The 21830-nt window shown below is 40.9% G+C and overlaps 1 protein-coding gene across 1 annotated transcript in view; it reads right to left on the bottom strand.

Moving 5' to 3' along the window:
- CDH26 (cadherin 26) overlaps positions 1-20967 on the bottom strand; it is a 42205-nt gene extending 21238 nt beyond the window's left edge. Inside the window, exons 1-4 of the mRNA XM_060771638.2 lie at positions 20787-20967; positions 3368-3472; positions 2669-2791; positions 828-989 (exon numbers count right to left, since the gene is read on the bottom strand). Of these exons, the coding sequence (XP_060627621.2) occupies positions 828-989; positions 2669-2791; positions 3368-3472; positions 20787-20834 (438 nt within the window). The 5' untranslated portion in view covers positions 20835-20967. The remainder of the gene's footprint in view (positions 1-827; positions 990-2668; positions 2792-3367; positions 3473-20786) is intronic.
- Between the last annotated feature and the right edge of the window lie 863 nt (positions 20968-21830).

The following is a 21830-nucleotide window of genomic DNA, read 5'->3' as shown; positions in this document are numbered from 1 at the left end:
TGCTCTGGAAGCCTATCTGGGCTTCTCTGGGCATTTTCTAGGTTCTCCATCTTGATTCTATCGTATGCTTCAATATGACACCAAGAAATCATTCATCCAGAAAAACAGAATTTCCAGCTACACAAAATTATATTATGTAATTTATGTATTTATTTACTTCATTTCTACCCTGCCTTTCTCACCCGAAGGGACTCAAGGCAGCTTACAACTCCAGCAAAAAAATCAAGATCATTTGCATAATGTGAAGTTCATTTGCCTAATATGCAGACCTAGAATCATAGAATCATAGAATCAAAGAGTTGGAAGAGACCTCATGGGCCATCCAGTCCAACCCCCTGGCAAGAAGCAGGAATATTGCATTCAAATAACCCCTGACAGATGGCCATCCAGCCTCTGTTTAAAAGCTTCCAAAGAAGGAGCCTCCACCACACTCCGAGGCAGAGAGTTCCACTGCTGAACGGCTCTCACCTAGGACAATATCACATTAGCATTTTAAAGTGCAGGCTCTCATTTTTCTTATCATGTGGCCATCTCTTGCAGAATTCTTAGACATGAAGGAAGACATAGGAAACATTTACAGAATTTACTAGACTGATAGAAAACAAACTTTGGCTGTGCGTAGTGATCAAATAATTTACACTACAGTAAAGCTCTCACTCGGCATGATTAAGGATTTTTATCTTCATAAGCATATAACAGCTGATACATGTGGAATGTACAGGGTTAGTCAAAATGCATAGGCCAATAAGCCATTCAATTGATGCCTATGCATTTTGACTAACCCTGTATATATATATGCTCATCTGCTTTTTCTCAGCCATAAATACCGTGAAAGATGGGGTGCTCTCTCGATCAATGGTACGATGGACATATACATGTCCGTTAGCATCATCTTCAATAGAAAACAATCCAGCCTCTGGATATTCATCCACACCTGGTCCACTAATAAAATATTTTATATTCACGTCCTGTGCAACATCATTGAAGAGCTATAAAACAAGACAAATCGGTGATATACAGGCTTTATTAAAGGAGCAAAGTTTCAATTTGAAGATTAATCTATTTAAAAATATATTTTTCAGATTGAGCAATGAGCATTCTTTATCCAAAATTCCAAAATGTAAAATTGTCTACACCTTTGTGACACCTTTGCCTTATGATGGTTCAATGTATGCAAACATTTTTTTTTCACGCAAAATTATTGAAACATTGTATAAAATTGCCTTCAGGCCTTTTTCCCAGCCTTTTTTTTTTTAAACCAGAGACCACTTTGACTATGGACCACTCTCCAACATTAGTACCAAAAGGGTTACGAATTGTTTTTTGGTCAACTTTAGTTTGGTTATTTGGTTATTTGAGTGCTGATTCAGAAAATTGCATTGGATAGACCACATCAGCTCTAGTAACTGATACAGAACATATGCCATCCACAGAAAATCATATTTCTTGCCCACAGAAAACCATATTTAATACTCTAGAGCTGATGTGGTAGTACTAATCTTTCATGACATTTCACGAGACTAGTCTTTCTCGTTGCTATGTGCTTTTGTGGTAATGGTGAGGCCATGGACCATATTTTCATTCTTGCGGACAGCTGGTGGTCCACGGACTACAGGTTGGGAACCACTGGTTTAAGGTACATACAGTATGAAACATAAATGAACTTCCATGTCCCAAGCATTCTGAATAAATGATACTCAGCCTGTATGTAAACCACAGATAAATTAGTGCTCAAATGAGTTGCATTTTAAAAACACATATAAATACAAAAATCACATTATAGCTCTCCCAAGGAATTACAATTAAGCCAATCTAATGTAAAAAATATGAGATCCTGCTGGTCAGAAAGTAGTCAGGTCTGCAATGCTTCAGTGAGGTTTTGCATTAAAGGAGGGTGAAATTCACGAGAACTGAATCTATAAGACTAATGCTGGAATGAACACTGTAGAAATCGTATAGATTCGGTTCTCATGAACTTTATCCTTAAATGCTAAACACCATTAAAGCAAGGATTAATGCTTAACACCTTCATTATCGCTCCTGACACAGAAAAAAAATTATCTCGACTAAAGTTTTGTTATGAATGAGAAAAAATCATAGTTTTCACAGAGCAAATCAGCAAAGGCACTAGATTCTTCAAATCACTTTTCCCAACTTTATGAAGAAGAAGAGGAGGAGGAGGAGGAGGAGGAGGAGGAGGAGGAGGAGGAAGGGAAAGAGGAATAGGATGGGGAAGAAAAAGAAGAAGAGGAGGAGGAGGAGGAGGAGGAGGAGGAAGAACTAGAAGAAGAAGAAGAAGAAGAAGAAGAAGAAGAAGAAGAAGAAGAAGAAGACGACGACGACATCTAGGACTTCTGCATGAATGATTTGAAACAGTTCTGATAACTTTTTTAAAAACCATAGACCAAGAATGTGCTCAGAGGCATTTTTCTTTAAAATTCTCAACATGAACCTTTTGCACCTGCCTCTGGTTAGTGTTTCTACTTTAAAAAAATCAAAGTAGATTCTACAGTCTGAAGTCTCTTTCTACCTAGACTACAGTCTACTTCATCAGATGCTATGGGATTTTGGAGATCACTGCCAGGAGGCTATAAATATCTAGGACTAGCTAGAAGAAGGAATAATGAGGTGTTGGAGGAGAAGGAGGAAGCTTTCATAAATATTTTACCTCTCCAATAGCTTTTGGGAATGGTCCTTTGTCTTCTTCCACAAGTTCTAGGGTGGTAATAACCCATCTCCTTTTTGTGCGACGCAATGGACGCATACTGTCCAATTGCTTGAGATCCGGGTCCTGAAAGAGAAACAATGCATTTCCATTGTGATACATACAGAGCATGAAAATCATAGAATCACAGAGTTAGGAGAGACCTCGTGGACAATCCAGTCCAACCCCATTCTGCCAAGAAGCAGGAAACTTGCATTCAAGGTACCCCCAAGAGCCTCCTCTGTTTAAAAGCCTCCAAAGGAGCCTCCACCACACTCTGGGGTAGAGAGTTCCACTGCTGAACAGCTCTCACAGTCAGGAAGTTCTTCTTCATGTTCAGGTGGAATCTCCTTTCCTGTAGTTTGAAGCCATTGTTCCGGATCCTAGTCTCCAGGGCAGCAGAAAACAAGCTTGCTCCCTCCTGCCTATGACATGTTTCAAGCTATCCTGAATTAGCAACAGTTTAATTTTTTCATAGCCAACCACAAACACGACGTAAATGAAATGTCCATTCACTTGTACCATTAAAGGCCCAGGATCTAAAATATGGCCAAGCTCAAACTACAAAGCCACTAACCCAACATTCCATCAAAGGATATAATAAAAGAACCAGAACGCAAGACTAGAACAAATATATTTGCATTTTAGGCAACTCTTACTCACTGAAGAATTTGACAAAGTCCTCTCCTGGCTGCTTCTCTTGTGGACAGCCTTCCTTAGACTGCTGTTAACATCCAGTGCATGCACCAAGCTGCTCATAGCAAGAACCTGAAAGGATGAAGAGAAGCAAGAAGGAATTTAGTAAAATTCTGTCTTAACAGCGGTTCTTTCAACTGAAAAGCCAGGCAAAACTACTACAACACAAAAGAATATAAAATATTTGCTCTCAATTCACCTTTTCATGATTTACATTGTACTATGGAAATGTGTTGTGCATGCACACCTTCAAATCTTGTATTGAAGTTGGTTTAAAAAGTCAGAAAGCTTTATGATCTTTTAAAAAGTCAAAACAGCAGATTTCCTTCAGCACTGAGCCCAGTATTACTTTTCTTTCATTTTTCTTAACTTCATCCTGGCAATACAGTGAAGATATCTGCCCTTGTGCTTTGCTACTCTGCTGCTGAATACACATGCCCAGTGTGGAACCATGTTAAAACAGTGGATGTGGCTTGTAATGAGACATGCCGCATTATCACAGGATGTCTACTCCCTACATCACTAGAGAAATTGTACTGTTTAGCCGGTACTACACCACCTGACATCTGCCGGGAAGTAGCAGCCCATTATAACTGTACCCTTGGTTTGCTTCTGATATGATAAATAAATAAATAAATCCTGGCAATATACTCCCATCTACAGGTAAGTACAAGCCCATAGGGTTCAAAACTGGAGACAGCTCCTGTACCTTTACTAGTTGTGCAGAAGAGCAAATTTCAGATGTTGCTGTTTGCCACACAACTGGGAAACAAGCAAAACATGCTGAAATTCCCACTTCTACACAACAGGAACCTTCTCCAGTTGTCACTAAAAGTTCAATGGCTCTCCCGCCAAACATATGACATATGCTACCGGTAGTCCCCTTTATCATGTGTAAATTGTAGAAAACTTCTTAGCCATCATAGTCAATTCTGTTAGTTTTTCCTGGGCCAATACCCCATCAACTTGTTTTGGCACAAAAGGCTTACTCAGAAATGTTTACTTCAGGATTACAAAAACACAACTGTCCTTTGCAGCCAATGATACCTGGCTGACTGATGGCTTAGAAGGCTGTTCAACCTGTTCTTTCACTTGCGGCTTAATCTCAAAGTCATGGCCTGGTGTCCTGTCTTTTTCACACTTAAATATTCTCCTGCCATTGGTTGATGTAGATTGATAGAAGGAGTTCAAATGCTGGTGAGAGGCCCATTTTCACACGCCCCTGGGAAGTCTTAGAGCCAAAACTATAACCTAGGGTGCATCTACACTGTATAATTAATGCAGTTTTACAGCTCTTTAACTGCCACAAGGTCTTCAGTCTGGTCTGGCAATGAGTGGTGGTGCCTCATAGAACTACAAATCCCAGAAATTCATAGCACTGAGCCATAACAGTGAAAGTTGCGTCAAACTGTATTACCGTATTTCTACAGTAGACGCAACCCCAGAAATGGTTCCTAATAACAACATCAAAGACCACCCTCTCTTTCTTCGAAGGAACTCAGGCTGGTTTACACACAAAAGCAGGCAAACATTCAATGCTTTAAATAAGTAGAAACACATCAAAAATGCAGACTAATGCACAATAATAACAGTAAACTTATAACAAAAGAATTAAGCATCAAAATGGAAACAGAATAAAAATAATCCAATAGGACATAGTAACATTAATAACATGAATTAACATTAAGACATATACCCTATAAAACAAGTTCTTGGTGGGATGGGCATCCCAAGCCACCTTGTCTCTCTCCTGAGGAATCTGTACAAGGACCAAGTAGCAACAGTAAGAACTGACCACGGAACAACAGACTGGTTGAAGATTGGGAAAGGCGTACGGCAAGGCTGCATACTCTCACCCAACCTTTTTAACATGTATGCAGAATACATCATGCGATGTGCGGGGCTTGATGAATGCAAAGCTGGGGTAAAAATTGCTGGAAGAAACATTAACAACCTCAGATATGCAGATGACACCACTCTGATGGCCGAAAGCGAGGAGGAGCTGAGGAGCCTTCTAATCAAGGTGAAAGAAGAAAGCGCAAAAGCTGGGTTGCAGCTAAAAATAAAAAAAACCAAGATTATGGCAACAAGAATGATTGACAACTGGGAAATAGAGGGAGAAAACGTGGAGGCCGTGACAGACTTTGTATTTCTAGGTGCAAAGATTACTGCAGATGCAGACTGTGGCCAGGAAATCAGAAGATGCTTCCTTCTTGGGAGGAGAGCAATGTCCAGTCTCGATAAAATAGTAAAGAGTAGGGACATCAGACTGGCAACAAAGATCCGCCTAGTCAAAGCCATGGTATTCCCTATAGTAACCTACGGATGTGAGAGCTGGACCTTAGGGAAGGCTGAGCGAAGGAAGATCGATGCTTTTGAGCTGTGGTGTTGGAGGAAAGTGCTGAGAGTGCCTTGGACTGAGAGAAGATCCAATCAGTCCATCCTCCAGGAAATAAAGCCCAGCTGCTCACTAGAGGGAAGGATACTAGAGACAAAGTTGAAGTACTTTGGCCACATCATGAGGAGACAGCAAAGCCTAGAGAAGACAATTATGCTGGGTAAAGTGGAAGGCAAAAGGAAGAGGGGCCTACCAAGGGCAAGATGGATAGATGGCATCCTTGAAGTGACTGGACTGACCTTGAAGGAGCTGGAGGTGGTGACGGCCGACAGGGAGCTCTGGCATGGGCTGGTCCATGAGGTCACGAAGAGTTGGAGATGACTGAACGAATGAACAACAACAACACCCTATAAAACAATTAAAATACATTAGAAATGGCTATCACAGGTGTTCACTTAAATGTATCATAGCAGCCATGAAGTATAAATAAGTTAGCCAGCATTCTGATGGAATTAATTTAAACTGTCCTAGTCCTCCTCCTCTTCATATGCTAAAGTGCATAGGTGCATTTTCAAGAGGCCAACTCTGGAGATGCCATGAAGCATGCTTATATCAAGTACCAACCACAGTTGCACAGAATACGTCACTAAAATTAAGAAACACAAAGTCTAATAAATTATGGATAGACACGCATACACTATATAGATAGATGGATGGAAAAATGATAAATAGAAAAAGATAGAGCATACATACACACATATGCCCCTTTCAAGCACCTTTTCAAGGAACCATTATTACCCTGAGATTCCTCCGCCTGCCCTTGAACACTATCTGACTGAAACTGTTTGGCGACAGTAGACAGAGCATTTCCATTGTGGTACTCTATATACTAACAGTCAGTTCTGCATGTTTGTTCTTAAGTTGAATTTATATGCAAGTTGGAACACGTATATCTTTTAAGTATAACTCCAGCCAAAGAAAAAAAGGTTTTCCATTTTCATTTTGGAAAGGGTTAATACATTTGTAACATTTGTGTTGCTGTGTGTGCCCCTGTTCAGAAGATTTCCCTTCACTTTCCGACCCTGTGACAATTGGATTTTGAAAATTATGAGTTGTTGTGGAAACAAGGATTGATGAGAAAGCTTCAGTGGAGATACCTTTTCCCCATGATGACTCTTCCAGGAGTGAATTTCCCTTACTAGGGGTAGATTTTTCTCATTTCCTGTTTTCTCAACCCCCTGCCTCCTTTGCAACTAGTACATAAATCAGATGTTTGTAACTCAGGGACTGCCTGTACAGTATTATTATCCAAGGGACCATTTACATAGCTTTACAGCACATTCTTTTATATCAATTGCAAAGTTTATCACATTGCTCTCAACAGAACTTAGAGCCCCTCCACACAGCCATATAACCCAGAATATCAAGGCAGAAAATCCCACAATATCTGCTTCGAACTGGGTTATCTGAGCCCACACTGCCATATATCCCAGTTCAAAGCAGAAATGTGGAATTTTATTCAGCTGTGTGGAAGGGGCAGAAGTGCCCAGAAATTAAAGGAAAGGATTTCAGCTTTAGCCTGCTTTCTGTAGCCTGCTGAGACATTCCTTTTCCTATTGGATTGGACATTCCTTTCCCTGGACTTTTACCACCTGGATGGCGAAGGGGTCCAGTTCACTTCCTCCACAAGCTGATAAGATATACAAAACATGGGATGTTTCAGCTTAACAGAAAGATAACTGTAGGATTTTACAACAGAGGTTTACCCAGGTGGGACTGAAGCATACACCCACCTCTTACTATTTCTCAATCAGCAGACAGCACCAGTGAAAAGCAAATGAACAGCACACTAAAGGCTCTCATTTTCTAATTAGTCTCCCTCTTTTTTAAAGCACAGGATGTACCACCAGTACTCGCATTCATTAAAATAATGACGTAGGAAACTTTTCTACTAAATAATTATACCATGTTGGTGCAGAGGCAACTGTCATGGGCCCATCCTATGGATTCCTAGGAATCCATAGTTTCACAAGGTGTTTTGAATTCTTTGCCAGTAAGCTCTGTCCAAACAACAAATCTCAGGATTCTTTGAAAAGCAATCCTAACAGTCAGAGTGGGACCCATGTGCTATACACATTATTACTAATTTTACATTTTTACAGAATGTAACAGGCCACTTTGCATACATCATTTGTCCTAGCAAAAACTGTTAGTTTTATTACTTCCACCTTACAGATCAACAAACTAAGAAACAGCACAAAACTTCCAACTTTTCTGAGGGACATGTATGGATGTGGGCAATGCAATATCACACAATGATATTGATGATGAAGGACAAGCAAGATGTAGCAATTGGCTTTTGCCTGGGCCTACTGGGAAGGCCAAGATCCTCTCTGCTGAGCTATTTGAGTGCAAAATATGTTTGCATTTTAAATATAGTTTGCAACAACTGAAGCAAGCTGAAGACAAGTGGTGAATGTGGAAGGTGGGGAGAGAACCAGCTGGAAAACCAGCTGGAAAACTGGGACAATGATGAGTTAATCAAGTTCATCCAAATCAAAATTATGTACATTGGATGAAATTTGACTACTTAAAAACACCTGGATCAGTATTCAAAAGGTCTTGTAGCACCTTTATGACTACAAGGTCAAGGTTGGGCTTTTGCACAGCTGGTTAATTACCAGCAGCAACAGATCTTTCCCAACTGAAAGGTTGGGAGTTTGTGCCTGGGTTGGGGTGAGCACCCGAACTTCAGCCCAGCTTACTGTCCACCTAAGTAGTTTGAAAACAGCTGTAGTTGTGAGTAGAAAAATTAGACACTGCCTACATGGGGAGGTATTTTATGGCACTGTAAAAAAGCCAGCAATCAAAGAACAGGAGGAAAGCCTGTGATCAAAAAGGCTTGTCATAGACGATGGAGCAACAGCACCCCCCTGTGGCTGGAATCAAGCATAACCTCCAGGACAGCGAAGTTGAAAAAATGCCGAGACACATATCTGTGTGTCGTGTATATCTAATGGCACTGAATGTTTGCCATGTATGTGTTCTGTGATCCACCCTAAGTCCCCTTCAGGGTGAGAATGGCAGAATATAAAGGCTGTTAAAAAAATTAAGACTTGCTGAAAGAAGTTGACAGCATAAGCGGTTGTAGATATAAGTCTACTTCATAAAAAGCATGGAGTGATGTGTCAAGGAACAAACTTTTATGAGCAGACTGTGTATGTGAATAGCAATAACAGTCTACAAAAAAAGTAGTTTTACTGACTTCTTTCTCTCAGGGCCCTTCCACACAGCCATAAAACCCAAAAATATCAAGGCAGATAATCCCACAATATCTGCTTTGAACTGGGTTATCCAAGTCCACACAGCCATATAACCCAGTTCAAAGCAGATAATGTGGGATTTTATACAGATGTGTGGAAGGGGACTCGGTTAGTCTCAAAGGGGCTACAAGATCCCACTGTATTCATCTACAGCGGACCCTCCTCATTTGCTGGGGTAAAGGACATGGGATCAAAAGTAGGGAAACTAGCAATTTAAAAACCTCTGCATTTTTAAACCTGAAACAACACCTTCTCAGGTATCGCTAGATCTTGCAGTTTGACCCTATGGTCAATGCAGGGGGACCTATAGTCTTCTAAAGAGAACATACTAATCAAACCCACAAATGCAGAGGGCCAACTGTATACTGTATCAGTAAACATATCTCAATGTAATTTCATGCAATATAATCTGTTACTAGAAGAATGCGGCTTGTTCCTTCCTTGTATTTTGTTTAAAGAAGAGGGGGTTGGAGGAGGTGGAGAAAGGTGGAGAAACCAGTAGCCACAGCTATTCGACTAGTCCCTCAGGCCGCCAAGCGATGCAGAACCACTCCATTGTAAAAGAAACAAATGAAGAGATTGCTATGAATCCTAAGAACTGGGATATGCAACATGCCTTATTCATGTTAACTGGTGCATATCCAACTTTATTTTAAACTGCTCTCTGTTGACTCTATCAAGGCATATCGTAGGACAGTTCTTCACTTCGTTTCGCAAGAATGCAGTTAATCTCTTAACAAAAACAAAGCTCTCTGCTCAACCTTTCAACAAAGGTTAATGAAGAGCTGTTTCCTGCTTGAAACATGATCCAGTGTTTGCATCAATCTAATCAATTAGGTTTTTTAAAAAAACGAATATATAAAAATTTAACAATGACTCTAAGCTGGTAAAAACATGTTTCATCATGTATGTTTTGTGATCGAATGGGATAGAATTCTTTCTGAAATGGAATTCAGCACAAAATTGTGATTTCTGTAATTTAAAAAAATGAAGAGAAAGTCTTGAGTTCCACATGGTTCTTCTGGCCTCAAATATCGTTGGATTGATACTCACAAGGAAGTGCATAGGTAGTGCTCACAGGCAATAAAGCTATAAAAGAGTAATAGAAATATATCTGAAAAGATAATGGGTAAGTTGTGAGCAAGTATCCCTGCTGCCCCACAGGTGGTTTTAAATTTCTAACACATTCTTATTTTTTAAAAAGAAATCATTGGATAATTTTGAAAAAGTGGTCAAACCAAATTAAGAAGAGCTATTGACCCTTGTTGATAGTGCCAATTTTTGAAGATAGAATCGTAAAATCATAGAGTTGGAAGAGACCTCAAGGGCAATCCAGTCCAACCCCTGCCATGAAGCAGGAAAATCACATTCAAAGCACCCCTGACAGATACCCATCCAGCCTCACAGTCAGGAAGTTCTTCCTAATGTTCAGGTGGAATCTCCTTTCCTGTAGTTTGAAGCCATTGTTCCACATCCTAGTCTCCAGGGCAGCAGAAAACAAGCATGCTCCCTCCTACCTATGACTTCCCCTCACATATTTATACACAGCTATCATGTCTCCTCTCAGCCTTCTATTCTGCAAGCCTGGCTCTTTAAACTACTCCTCATAGGGCTTGTTCTCCAGACCCTTGATCATTTTTGCCGCCCTCTTCTGGAGACATTCCAGCTTTGAACTGAAATATATGGCAATGTGCACTCAAATAACCCAGTTCAAAGCAGATATTGTGGGATTTTCTGCCTCTGAGGCTACCTGCCATAGATGTAGGTGAAATGTCAGGAGAGAATGCTTCTAGAACATGGCCATATAGCCCAAAAAACCTACAACAACCCATAATTTCTAAGTTGAGAGAAATAATAGCCCCCCTGTACTCCGTACTGGTTAAACCTTATCCAGAGTATTCTCTTCCCCCCTTTCCCATGCTCCTCCCCCGTCTTATCCAGAGTATTGAGTTCAGCTCTGGGTGTCTTGCTTTAAGAACAATAGAAACAAGTTGGAGAAAAACAATAAGGTGACACAAACCCACTCTCTAAATATCTCAAGGGCTGTCACAGGGCCCTTCCAAACGGCCATATAACCCAGAATTTCAAGGCAGAAAATCCCACAATATCTGCTTCAAACTGGGTTATCTGAGTCCACACTGCCATATATTCCAATTCAAAGCAGAAAATGTGTTATTTTATTCAGCTATGTGGAAGGGATATGTCTGGTCTCTGCTGCCTCAGAAGGTAGGACCAGGTCTAATGCTTGAAATAACAGTAAAGTCGGTATTGTCTTGACAGGAAGAACAATTCAGCAGTAAAACCGATTGCCCAAAGAAGCAGTTGGTTGGATCATTTTCACCAGATATCTTCAAAAGGAGGCTGGACAGCAACCTGCTAGGATGCTCTCATTGGAGACATTGAATGAGCACAGAGTTGGACTCAATGTTCTTCCAACTCTATGACTCTATGAAAGTATATGGCATCCTTTTATTACTTATTCATCCACTCTCTTAAATATTTTTATCCCATCTGTATCTGAAGATCTCAGGGTAACTTCCTATTTAAATTTAAAACAATAAATAGCAATACTGTAATATGGAAAGACTAAAATGTGCATCATTTATCAGGTAAAATCTAAGTATGTAAAACCAGTTAAAACCAATTCAAATAAGCCACTCCTTGAACAACTACTGCTGAGATCACTAGCACCCCTTTCTATTTCTGTTTACCACATTTGTTTCTGAAATGACCTTTGCCCATATGCCTCCATAGAAACAAATACCATTTTAGACTGGCACGTTGTAACTTGAACCTACTGTTTGTAGTTAAGCTTAACTGAAGTAACTTTGCAATGGTATGCATATAGCTCGAGGTGGGGAGCAACTGCAGAGGGGTGGGAGACATCAGGCTGCTTTCCATTTCATTTGGGGATGATTTCAGAACAATTTGTTTGGTGTTTTGAGGTTTTAAAAGGTATATGGGAACCGTGGCCCTTCCACACAGCCACATAACTCAGAACATCAAGGTAAATAATCCATAATATCTGCTTTGAACTGGGTTGACTGAGTTCACATTGCTGTATAATCCAGTACAATGTGAATTTTATACAGCTGTGTGGAAGGGGCCCATGACACAGTGTTTTCCAGGAATTTTGGGCTACTGATGGATATTTGGGATAAAAAACAATCATACTCTCAACTGGAAGTCCTGGGTTTTGGAGGCATCAAAAGTCTTCAACTGGAGCCTTATGGGCTAAATGTAGCCCACAGCCACAATTTATTTGCCTATGATGTATAAGTGATTACATCAGGAAGCCTTAATTTAAAAATTGGAAGTTGGACTGAGTGTCCTTTCAAAGAACTTTGCTCCCCTCTATTTGAACTGTCTTATAAATCAGATCAATAATTGTAATCATAACAAAAGGTCATGAGCAATTAATTCAGTAGAAAAAGATTACTTGTTTCCTTGGAATACAATCAGATATTTTTTTAACTTATATAAATAGCAAAGTTAAACTTTATTAAGAAAACTACATTGAGCAACAAATGTCATGTAGGACTAGACATTAACTAGATTCAAGAGGAAGGAAACCATGCTTAATTTCAGCTCTTGGAACATAACCAAAAACTCACCTGGAATATTATGTCTAATTCTGGGCACCACAGTTCAAAGAGGATATTGATAAGCTGACACTAAGGAAGGCAACTAGTGTGATTAAAGGTCTGGAAACCATGCCCTACAAGAAGCAGTTTATGGAATTGGGTAGTAATGTTAAGAGATGACATGACGAAGGTCATATTGAGGATGGAACATGCATGTTTTCTGCTGCTCAAGAGACTCGGACAAAGAGTAATATATTTAGACTAAAGAAATTCTACCTAAACATTATGGAGATCTTCAAAATCACTGTGAATTCAACCCAGAAACAGACTGGTAGTTGCTGAAGCTGTTTCATCAATGACATTAAATGATTTCTGGAATCACTTCCAGTCAGCAACCTAGCCCTGGCATTTGGGACCCACTGAAGTTCTTGAACATTTTACAAAGACAGCCCCAAGTTACAGTAATCCAAATGGAATGTAACTAACCAAGGTATGTATCACTGTAGCCAGAACTCCCTTTTCGAGCAAGAAATGCAGGTGTTTCACTAATTTTAACACTGCAAATACACTCCCGTACACTGTTGAAACCTGGACGTTCAGGTTCAGACATGAATCCAAGAGTACACACAAGTTGTAAACCTGAGGTTTGGGTGGAGGGAGGGTCCAACCCCATCAGGCCAAATCTGTATTCCTGGATCTTTTTTACAATTGGCTAGAATACCTTCATCTTGACTGGTTTAAGTTGCAGTTTCTTCATCATTCACTCCATTATTGATAACCAACACCTCCAAAAATGGAGGGAAAGAAAGAGAGCTGAATGCTATCTACACATTGGTGGCAAATGCAACCCCCCCCCCCCCCCCGCACAAAGCTTCAGATGATCTCTCCCAGCTGATTCATGTTGATTTTAAACAGCATGAAGGACAGTCCCAAGCTCCGAGCCAATGACCAGGGTGTCAAACAAGCATCTTGAATCAGCACCCTTTTCAAGAAGGACTGGAATGATTGTAGAACAAGGTCCACAAATCCTATCCCAGAAACACAGTCCAAAAGAGTGACTGTATCAAAAGCAATTGATATGTCCATCAGACCCTACAGGGACATACATTCCTGGTTTATTTCCCATTGCAGTTTGTCTACCAGGTTGACCTAAATTGTGTGTATTCCATAGTCAGGCCAAAAGAGATCTAGATGGCAAGACCTACCAAGATGAAGTTTCCAAACTCCAAAGTGCCTTAAAAAGTAAAGATTAAAATGCGCTTATAGAAGTGATATGCCCTCTCTGTTTGGAAACTGTCCAGTTATTGCTGACAAAAGCAACTTTTCTCCAAAATATACTTGACATGTATAACCCATAAAACTTTAATGCTTCATGCTGGGAGAAAAATGAATTTAAAATAAAATAAAGAGTAGGACTAGAACCCGGTTGTCCAAGTGTGAAGAAGACAGAGAGGCTTAATTTTCAATGAGCTCACAAAGGAATAATTCTTGAAATCATTGTACAAATACCGTACCATGAGACTTCTCTGAAAGTGGTATCTGGCAGGTGAAAATCATTCTGTGCTTTCCAGAACATCACAAAATTATTATTTTAGATGAACACTCCTGAAATAAACTAACCAGCATGTTTTATTTAAGGTATTTTCATCCCACTTTTCAGCCAAAAGGGCTCTCAGAACTGATTGCAAATTGTTAATTTGACAATTCCCTGTCGTCAGGCCCAAGTCCAACTTGACCAGGTTAAAGAAAACAAGGTCTACTTTTTGAAATACTGGAATGACTTTCCCTGTCTGTGTGCTATTGTGGCCAGAATATCACAGCACAAATGGGGGTTCTGGACTCAGGTTATTGCTTCACAATGAAACACTGTGTGACTTCTTTTGGAGCATTTATTGTTCTTCCCCACAAGGGGCAAACCAAGAATGGCTATCTTGGAAGTCCCTGAACAGACTTAGAAGTGGAGTTGGCAGATCAAAAGACAAACTAGCAAAATGACACTACCTAGAAGAATCCTCCACCTTGTGTGACTGCGGAGCAGAACAAACAACTCTGCATCTGTATGCTTGCCCACAATGTCCTGGCTCATGCACAGAGGAAGAATTGTTTAAAGCTATGGACAATGCAGTCGCTCTTGCCTGTTTTTGGTCTAAAACTATCTAGCAGTTTGTGATCCCTTTATTTTATCAGTTTTAGATAAACTATTTTATGCAATGCTTTTGACACAAAATGAAATGTAATAAATAAAATTGTTATCGTTCTGTTATTTGTTTAAAAAGTAATATAGCCATGGGCAGAACCAGGCAGTCTTCTTTCTGCTCTTTACAAGAAAACTGAGATTAAGTAAAATCATCACACTAAGGATTCAAAATTGGTAGCCAGCCATCGAGCCAAAAATAAACGCTAGAGATTTGGGATGCATTAGTATAAGCCTACATTATACATCCCACATTCGTCAAAAGAAAGCAAAAAAAAAAAACTGATAAGCTCTGAGAACATATTGCATAGAAATGTTGTACAATCACCTTCATGGGAGGTTTTGCAAGAAATGGCTTTATAGATAAGGTAAATCCAGGTCTGATACAGAATGTTAAACTATTACAGTGCTCTTGAAATCCTAAAAATCTAGGATTTCATCATGCCTACTATAGTAGCAAGCAAACTTGAACTCTCCAGAGGTCTGGACTAACACCTCATGCTGACTTGGGTTTATGGGAGTTGTAGTCCCAAACATCAAAAAGGCACCAGGTTGTTTGTCAAGGCCAATTTCCAAGTAGTAAAAACTAGCAAGACAAAATGTCAAGCTCTTTGACATACTTCCAGAACTCACAAGAACGTAGGATTACCTATGGCATTTCAGCTATTTTGCTGACTGACACATCATATATGTACGCTCTTGGTGCAAAATAAAGAATATAGATAATTGAAACAGCACATTTATAATTCAGTGGCATCCGTATTTGGTGCTTTCATCTATTGGTGAAACTACTGCTGCAGGACTGGATTCTCTCTGCCATTCACCCCATTTCTGCCCCAAATGTCTGGGGGACATTAAGAAGAAAATTCAGAATGGATTTAAGGCAGTGTTTCTTAACCTGCCTAATGCCACAACCCTCCGACCATAAAATGATTTTTGTTGCTACTTCATAACTGCATTTTTGCTACTGTTGTGAATTGTAATGTAAATATATGATATGCAGAATGTATTTTCATTCACTGGATCAAAGTTTGCACAAATATAGTTAACCTACAATCAAAGAGCACTCTGAATTCCACCAGCGATGGAATTGAACCAAACTTGGCACACACAACCCCCATGACCAACAGAAAATATTGGATTTGGTAGGCATTGACCTTGAGTTTTGGAGTTGCAGTTCACCAATATCCAGAGAGCACTGTGGACTCAAATAATGACAGATCAGGACCAAACTTGGCACGAATACTAGGCCTGGGTAACAACGCAAAAATTTGTTTCTAAAATCGATTTGTATTTGGGGGGTTTTTTTGTTTCGATATTTAAAATAATTACAAAATTTTCCTTTTAAAAAGTTCGATATTTACGAAATTTCGTAAATGGTAAAAAATTAACGAATCGATTTCAGAAACAATAACGAATCGATTCGTTAATGGCGGATGCGACTGCGAAATACACTAAAAAACCTCCAAAAACTTCTGAAGCTTCCCTCTCCCTCTGTTCTTGACTGTTGGTGTGATATTATAATTTTTTTTCACTAATTAAACCATAAAACTGGCCCAGACATGCGGAAATAATAACGAAACGCCCTCAGAACAATAACAAAACGAATACAATAACGAAATACGAAGCATTTACAAAATGTTTTTTTTAAATAATTGCTCCAGAATGGTTCGTTATCGTTTTGTAATTGGAAAAATTAACGAATTATTAATGAATTACGAATTAACGAAACGAAACCACCCAGGCCTAACGAATACTCAATATGCCCAAATGTGAACACTGGTGGAGTTGGGGAAAATAGACCTTGACATTTGAGGGTTGTAGTTGCTGGAATTTATCATTCACCTACAATCAAAGAGAATTCTGAACCCCTCCAATGACAGAATTGAGCCAAACTTCCCACACAGAACCCCCATGCCTTGAAGAGACTCACTGCCACGAGCCTCCCTCTAGCCTTGCACCCTCTCCTTCACTTGCACATGCACACCACACTGCCATGCATCGAGCATGCCCGACTGCATCCATTCAGAATATTTTGGTCATATAAGATTGTGCATGTGTTGCTCCTTTATCATTAATCTGACTGAGGAAAATCTTATTTTGTGCTTTCTGGTATGATTACAACCAAATTATGCACCATGTAAGGTTTCCAACAAGAAATATTATTATCCTTGTCATTTCTGAAAACAATGTGTCTTCATATATGAACATTGTACCCAGCCTATTTCACATCTCTTTCTGTTGCGTGTATCCATATATGTGCCTTGAAGTCACCTGTCAACTTATGGTAACCCCATGAATTCCAGAGTTTTCTTAGACAAGAAATACGCAGAGGTGGTTTTACCAGTTCCTTCTTCTGAAAGGCAGCCTTCAGCACCTGTGTTCACTGGAAATCTCCCAAGTACTGACTAGAGCTGACCTTGTTTAGCTTTCAAGAGCAGATGGAATCTGGGCCCTTGAGGGTATTTAAGCCCTTTCTGACATGCAGTAATTTTCTTTCTCCACTTTATTCAATTTTTCTGACTTCTGTCAAAAGATTTGAATCCCAGGGTTTCAATCCTCACTTGACTATGAAAGTCCATTTCTCTCTGGCCAGAAAACTCAGTGGCCCTAAGGCAGAACCTACTTGAAGGAACATAACAACAAAATTTATTATATTAAGAGAAAATATGACTCATTTGAAAAGATACTAATGCATGGTAATACAGAAAAAAGAAAAAAAAGAGGAAGACAGCATTGCACGTAGATATTTTCAATCAAGGAAGCCAGCCACTGCCTTGAGCAAGGTCTGAGCTAAGCTGGTGATAACAGGGTGGACTGAAGGTCTTTCATTCATAGAGTCACCATAAGTCAAAGTCAACTTAATAGAAATGAACAACAGATTTTATCTTTACATGAAAGAATGAATGACTAGTTTCTCCTCACTGAAAGAATTCTGGGGACATTGTTGTTTGATGAAACACATGAGATTTTCTGAGTCAAAAATATGCAAAACTGCATCTTTGGAGCAAAAAACATGTTGTTTGCACATAAAAACATGTGCATTTCTCTGGAGAATAATTTACCCAGAATAAGTTGAGATGCATGAATACTAAAAGACAACAATGTAGAAGTCACACTGTTTCATAGGTGTGCAACCAGATTGTTACCTAGGGATGGCTACAGAGAGAGCATAACTCCCTTGTTGCAACAGCTTCACTGGCTTCTGATCTCACCATGCTAAAACAGTGGATGTGGCTCTTAGTGAGACATGCCACATTATCACACGATGCCTATGCCTAACACCACTGGAGAAATGATACTGTGTTTAGCCAGGAAGTAGCAGCCAATAATGAAAAGACCCAGACAGTGACACCTTCAGCCCATCCTCTGTTCAGATATTGGCCAGCATTCCAATGCCTTAAATCAAGAAATAGCTTTCTAAGATCTACTGAGATACTCGCAGGAACACCTCAGCAAGCGAGAGTCCAAAGTGGCAGGCAAAAACCCAGAACCTCAACCCATGGCTGATACTGAATGAGAGACACAGTTACTATTTAATTGATTATTATTATTATTATTATTATTATTATTATTATTATTATTGTATTGCACTCTTTAAACTTTACTAAGGCCCCTTCCAAATTTAAAAAGTGCAATACAAAATGGTGCTCCATGCAGTCATGTTGGCCACATGACCTAGGAGGTGTCTACGGACAATGCCAACTCTTTGGCTAAGAAATGGAATTAGCATCACCCCCCCCCCCCCCCCGAGTCGGACATGACTAGACTTAATGGCAGGGAAAACCTTTACCTAAGTCCCCTTCATCACAGCTGAAACAGTGAGACTTTTCAGCTTTGAACTAGAATATATGGCAGGGTGGACTCAGATAGCTCAATTCAAAGCAGATATTGTGGGATTTTCTGCCGTGATATTCTGGGTTATATGGCTGTGTGGAAGGGCCCTTTGTGTGGGATTATTAGCCTCCTTGAGTCCCCAGGGGGAGAAAGGTGGGGCACAAAGTAAGTTCACAATAATAATAATAATAATTTATTTATTTATTTATTTCGGACATTTGTATCCCGTCCTATCTCAATCTCTGCAGAGGGACTCAGGGCGGCTAACAACTGGCACACCATGGTGCCCACAACCAGAAGCATAAATATACAATTTAAATAAAAACATTCAAACAGTCAAACAGTCACCAATTTAAGTCATCATCCTAAAAGCAGTCAGTCAAATCCATTAAAGCCATTGCTTTGCCAGCAGGCCAGCCTAGTCTGCAAAGGCCTGATTCCATAGCCAGGATTTCACTTGTTTCCGAAAGATCAGGAGGGATGGAGCAGATCTAATTTTGCTTGGGAGGGAGTTCCACAGCCGAGGAGCCACCACAGAAAAGGCCCCGTCCCTTGTCCTCACCAAATGCAATTGCGATGATGGGGGGACAATGAGCAGGGCTGCCCGAATGATCTTAGGGTCTTAGGTCCCAATCACAAAAATCTCAATGATAATCAGAATAATAACAAGAGGCTGTCATGTTACCTAGGGCCCTTCAGGTTTTCCCTTGACATTAAGTCCAGTCGTGTCCAGGCCCATAGCCAGGATTTTGATTCGGCGGGAGCTGAGTTTGATTGGGGGGGGGGGGGCTGAGTCTGAGTGAAAGAGGGTCTACCCTAGCAAACCTTTTGTATCGTTACCCCAATACCCCCATGCATATGGGATATATTGAGCATGGTGATCAGATCATGATATCAATAAACATAACAATTTAAATAATGTACCAGTAAGGCCTTTTCGCATACCACCCTGAGAATCTCGGAGGGGGGGGGGGACTGAAGCCCCTCAAGCCCCCCGGCTACATGCCTGGTCATGTCTGACTCTGGGTGTGGAGCTCATCTCCATTTCTAAGCTGAAGAGCCAGCATTTTCCGTAGACACCTCCAAGGTCATGTGGCTGGCATGACTGCATGGTGTGCCATTACCTTCCCACCAGAGCAGTACCTATTGATCTACTCACATTTGCATGTTTTCGAACTGCTAAGTTGGCAGAAGCTGCGGCTGACAATGGAAGCTCACACCGCTCCCCGGATTCAAACCTGCGACCTTTTGGTCAACAAACTCAGCAGCTCGGCAGTTTAACCCACAGCACCACCACGGGCTCAGGGCCCTTCAACACAGCCCTATAACCAGGGGCGGCTCAACCCATTACGCAAAGTAAGCATTCGCAGTATAGTTGATTTTGCCCAGGGGCGCTCTTGAGGTGCTCTTGGGGAGAAATAGACCTTGACATATGCGAGTTGTAGTTACTTGGATGTATAGTTCACCTAAAATCAAAGAGCATTCTGAACTCCACCAATGATGGAATTGAACCAAATATGGCACACAGAGCTCCCACGACAACAGAAAATATATATCAATGATTGGTTGGGGGGCGCCAAAATACTGTTTGCTTACCATTGAAAATTACCTAGGGCCACCTCTGCCTATAACCCTTCAACACAGCCCTATATACCAGAATATCATGGCAGAAAATCCCACAATATCTGCTTGGAACTGGGTTTTCTGAGTTCACATTCAGATAATGTGGGATTTTCTGGGATATAGGGCTGTGTGGAAGGGCCCCTAATGCTCTAGAAATAGAAGCCAAGCAAGAACTTGGGCAAAGTACACTCTTTCAACCTCAGAAGGCAATGCCAAAGCTGTTTGGAAGGAGTCTTGCCAAGAAACCCTACAATAATTCGCTTTAGGATTGGGATTGATAGGAAATGACTTGAAGGCACACAACAACAACAACAAGAGGGTCTACACCAGGCATGGGCAAACTTCGGCCCTCCCTCCAGGTGTTTTGGACTTCAACTCCCACAATTCCTAACAGCCTACCGGCTGTTAGGAATTGTGGGAGTTAAAGTCCAAAACACCTGGAGGGAAGGCCGAAGTTTGCCCATGCCTGCTCTAGGAGATGCCTTACCGCCAGGAGAGAAAACGCAGCCGTTACAACCGCGTTGCGCACAGACATCTTTTCCCCGACTTTCCTTTCTGCGTCTCTTTAGGGAGCGATGGAGAAGAGAAGGCGCTTTCCCTCTTTGCTTTTTGGAGCCAGATGAGCTCAGCTCCGGAGACCAAGCCTTGCGGAGCTAGAAATCCCTCGAGAGAGGAGCTGCAGGAAGAGCAGACAGAGCGACTACTACACCTTAAGAAGCAGGAGGGAAATAAATACTCTTGCCTTGCCAAGCCACACCTCCTGCCCTTCTCCTGCCTTCTCTGACACCTGCTGCTCTAATTTCAAGGAAGAGATTGGGATCTTCAGTTATTTATTTCAAGCCTGGGCAAACTTCCTCCCTCCAGGTGTTTTGGACTTCAAGCCTCTCAATTCCCACCCAATTGATGGGCAGTTTGTGGTTGCAGAGATCATGGCTCCAAATCAGGCCCATCATTTTGAAACACCCTGTAAGGTCTCAATAATAATAACTCAGAGAGGAGAATCATAGGGGTTGGACTGGATGGCCTATGAGGTCTCTTCCAACTCTTTGATTCTATGATTCTGTGACTCATAGAGTTGGAAGAGACCTCATGGGCCATCCAGTCCAACCTCCTGCCAAGAAGCAGGAAATTTGCATTCAAATCACCCCTGACAGATGGCCATCCAGCCCCTGCTTAAAAGCTTCCAAAGAAGGAGCCTCCACCACACTTCCGGGCAGAGAGTTCCACTGCTGAACGGCTCTCACAGTCAGGAAGTTCTTCCTCGTGTTCAGATGGAATCTCCTTTTCCGTAGTTTGAAGCCATTGTTCCGCATCCTAGTCTCCAGGGCAACAGAAAACAAGCTTGCTCCCTTCTCCCTATGACTTCCTCTCACATATTTATACATGGCCATCACTTCTCCTCCTAAACATGCCCAGCTCTTTAAGCCGCTCCTCATAGGGCTTGTTCTCCAGACCCTTGATCATTTTAGTTGCCCTCCTCTGGACACATTCCAGCTTGTCAACATCTCTCTTCCATTGTGGTGCCCAGAAT

This window comes from Anolis sagrei, chromosome 4 (assembly GCF_037176765.1).
Source record: "Anolis sagrei isolate rAnoSag1 chromosome 4, rAnoSag1.mat, whole genome shotgun sequence".
In the NCBI taxonomy this organism is placed as follows: Eukaryota; Metazoa; Chordata; class Lepidosauria; order Squamata; family Dactyloidae; genus Anolis; species Anolis sagrei.
This window is presented reverse-complemented; position numbering and strand designations above follow the sequence as displayed.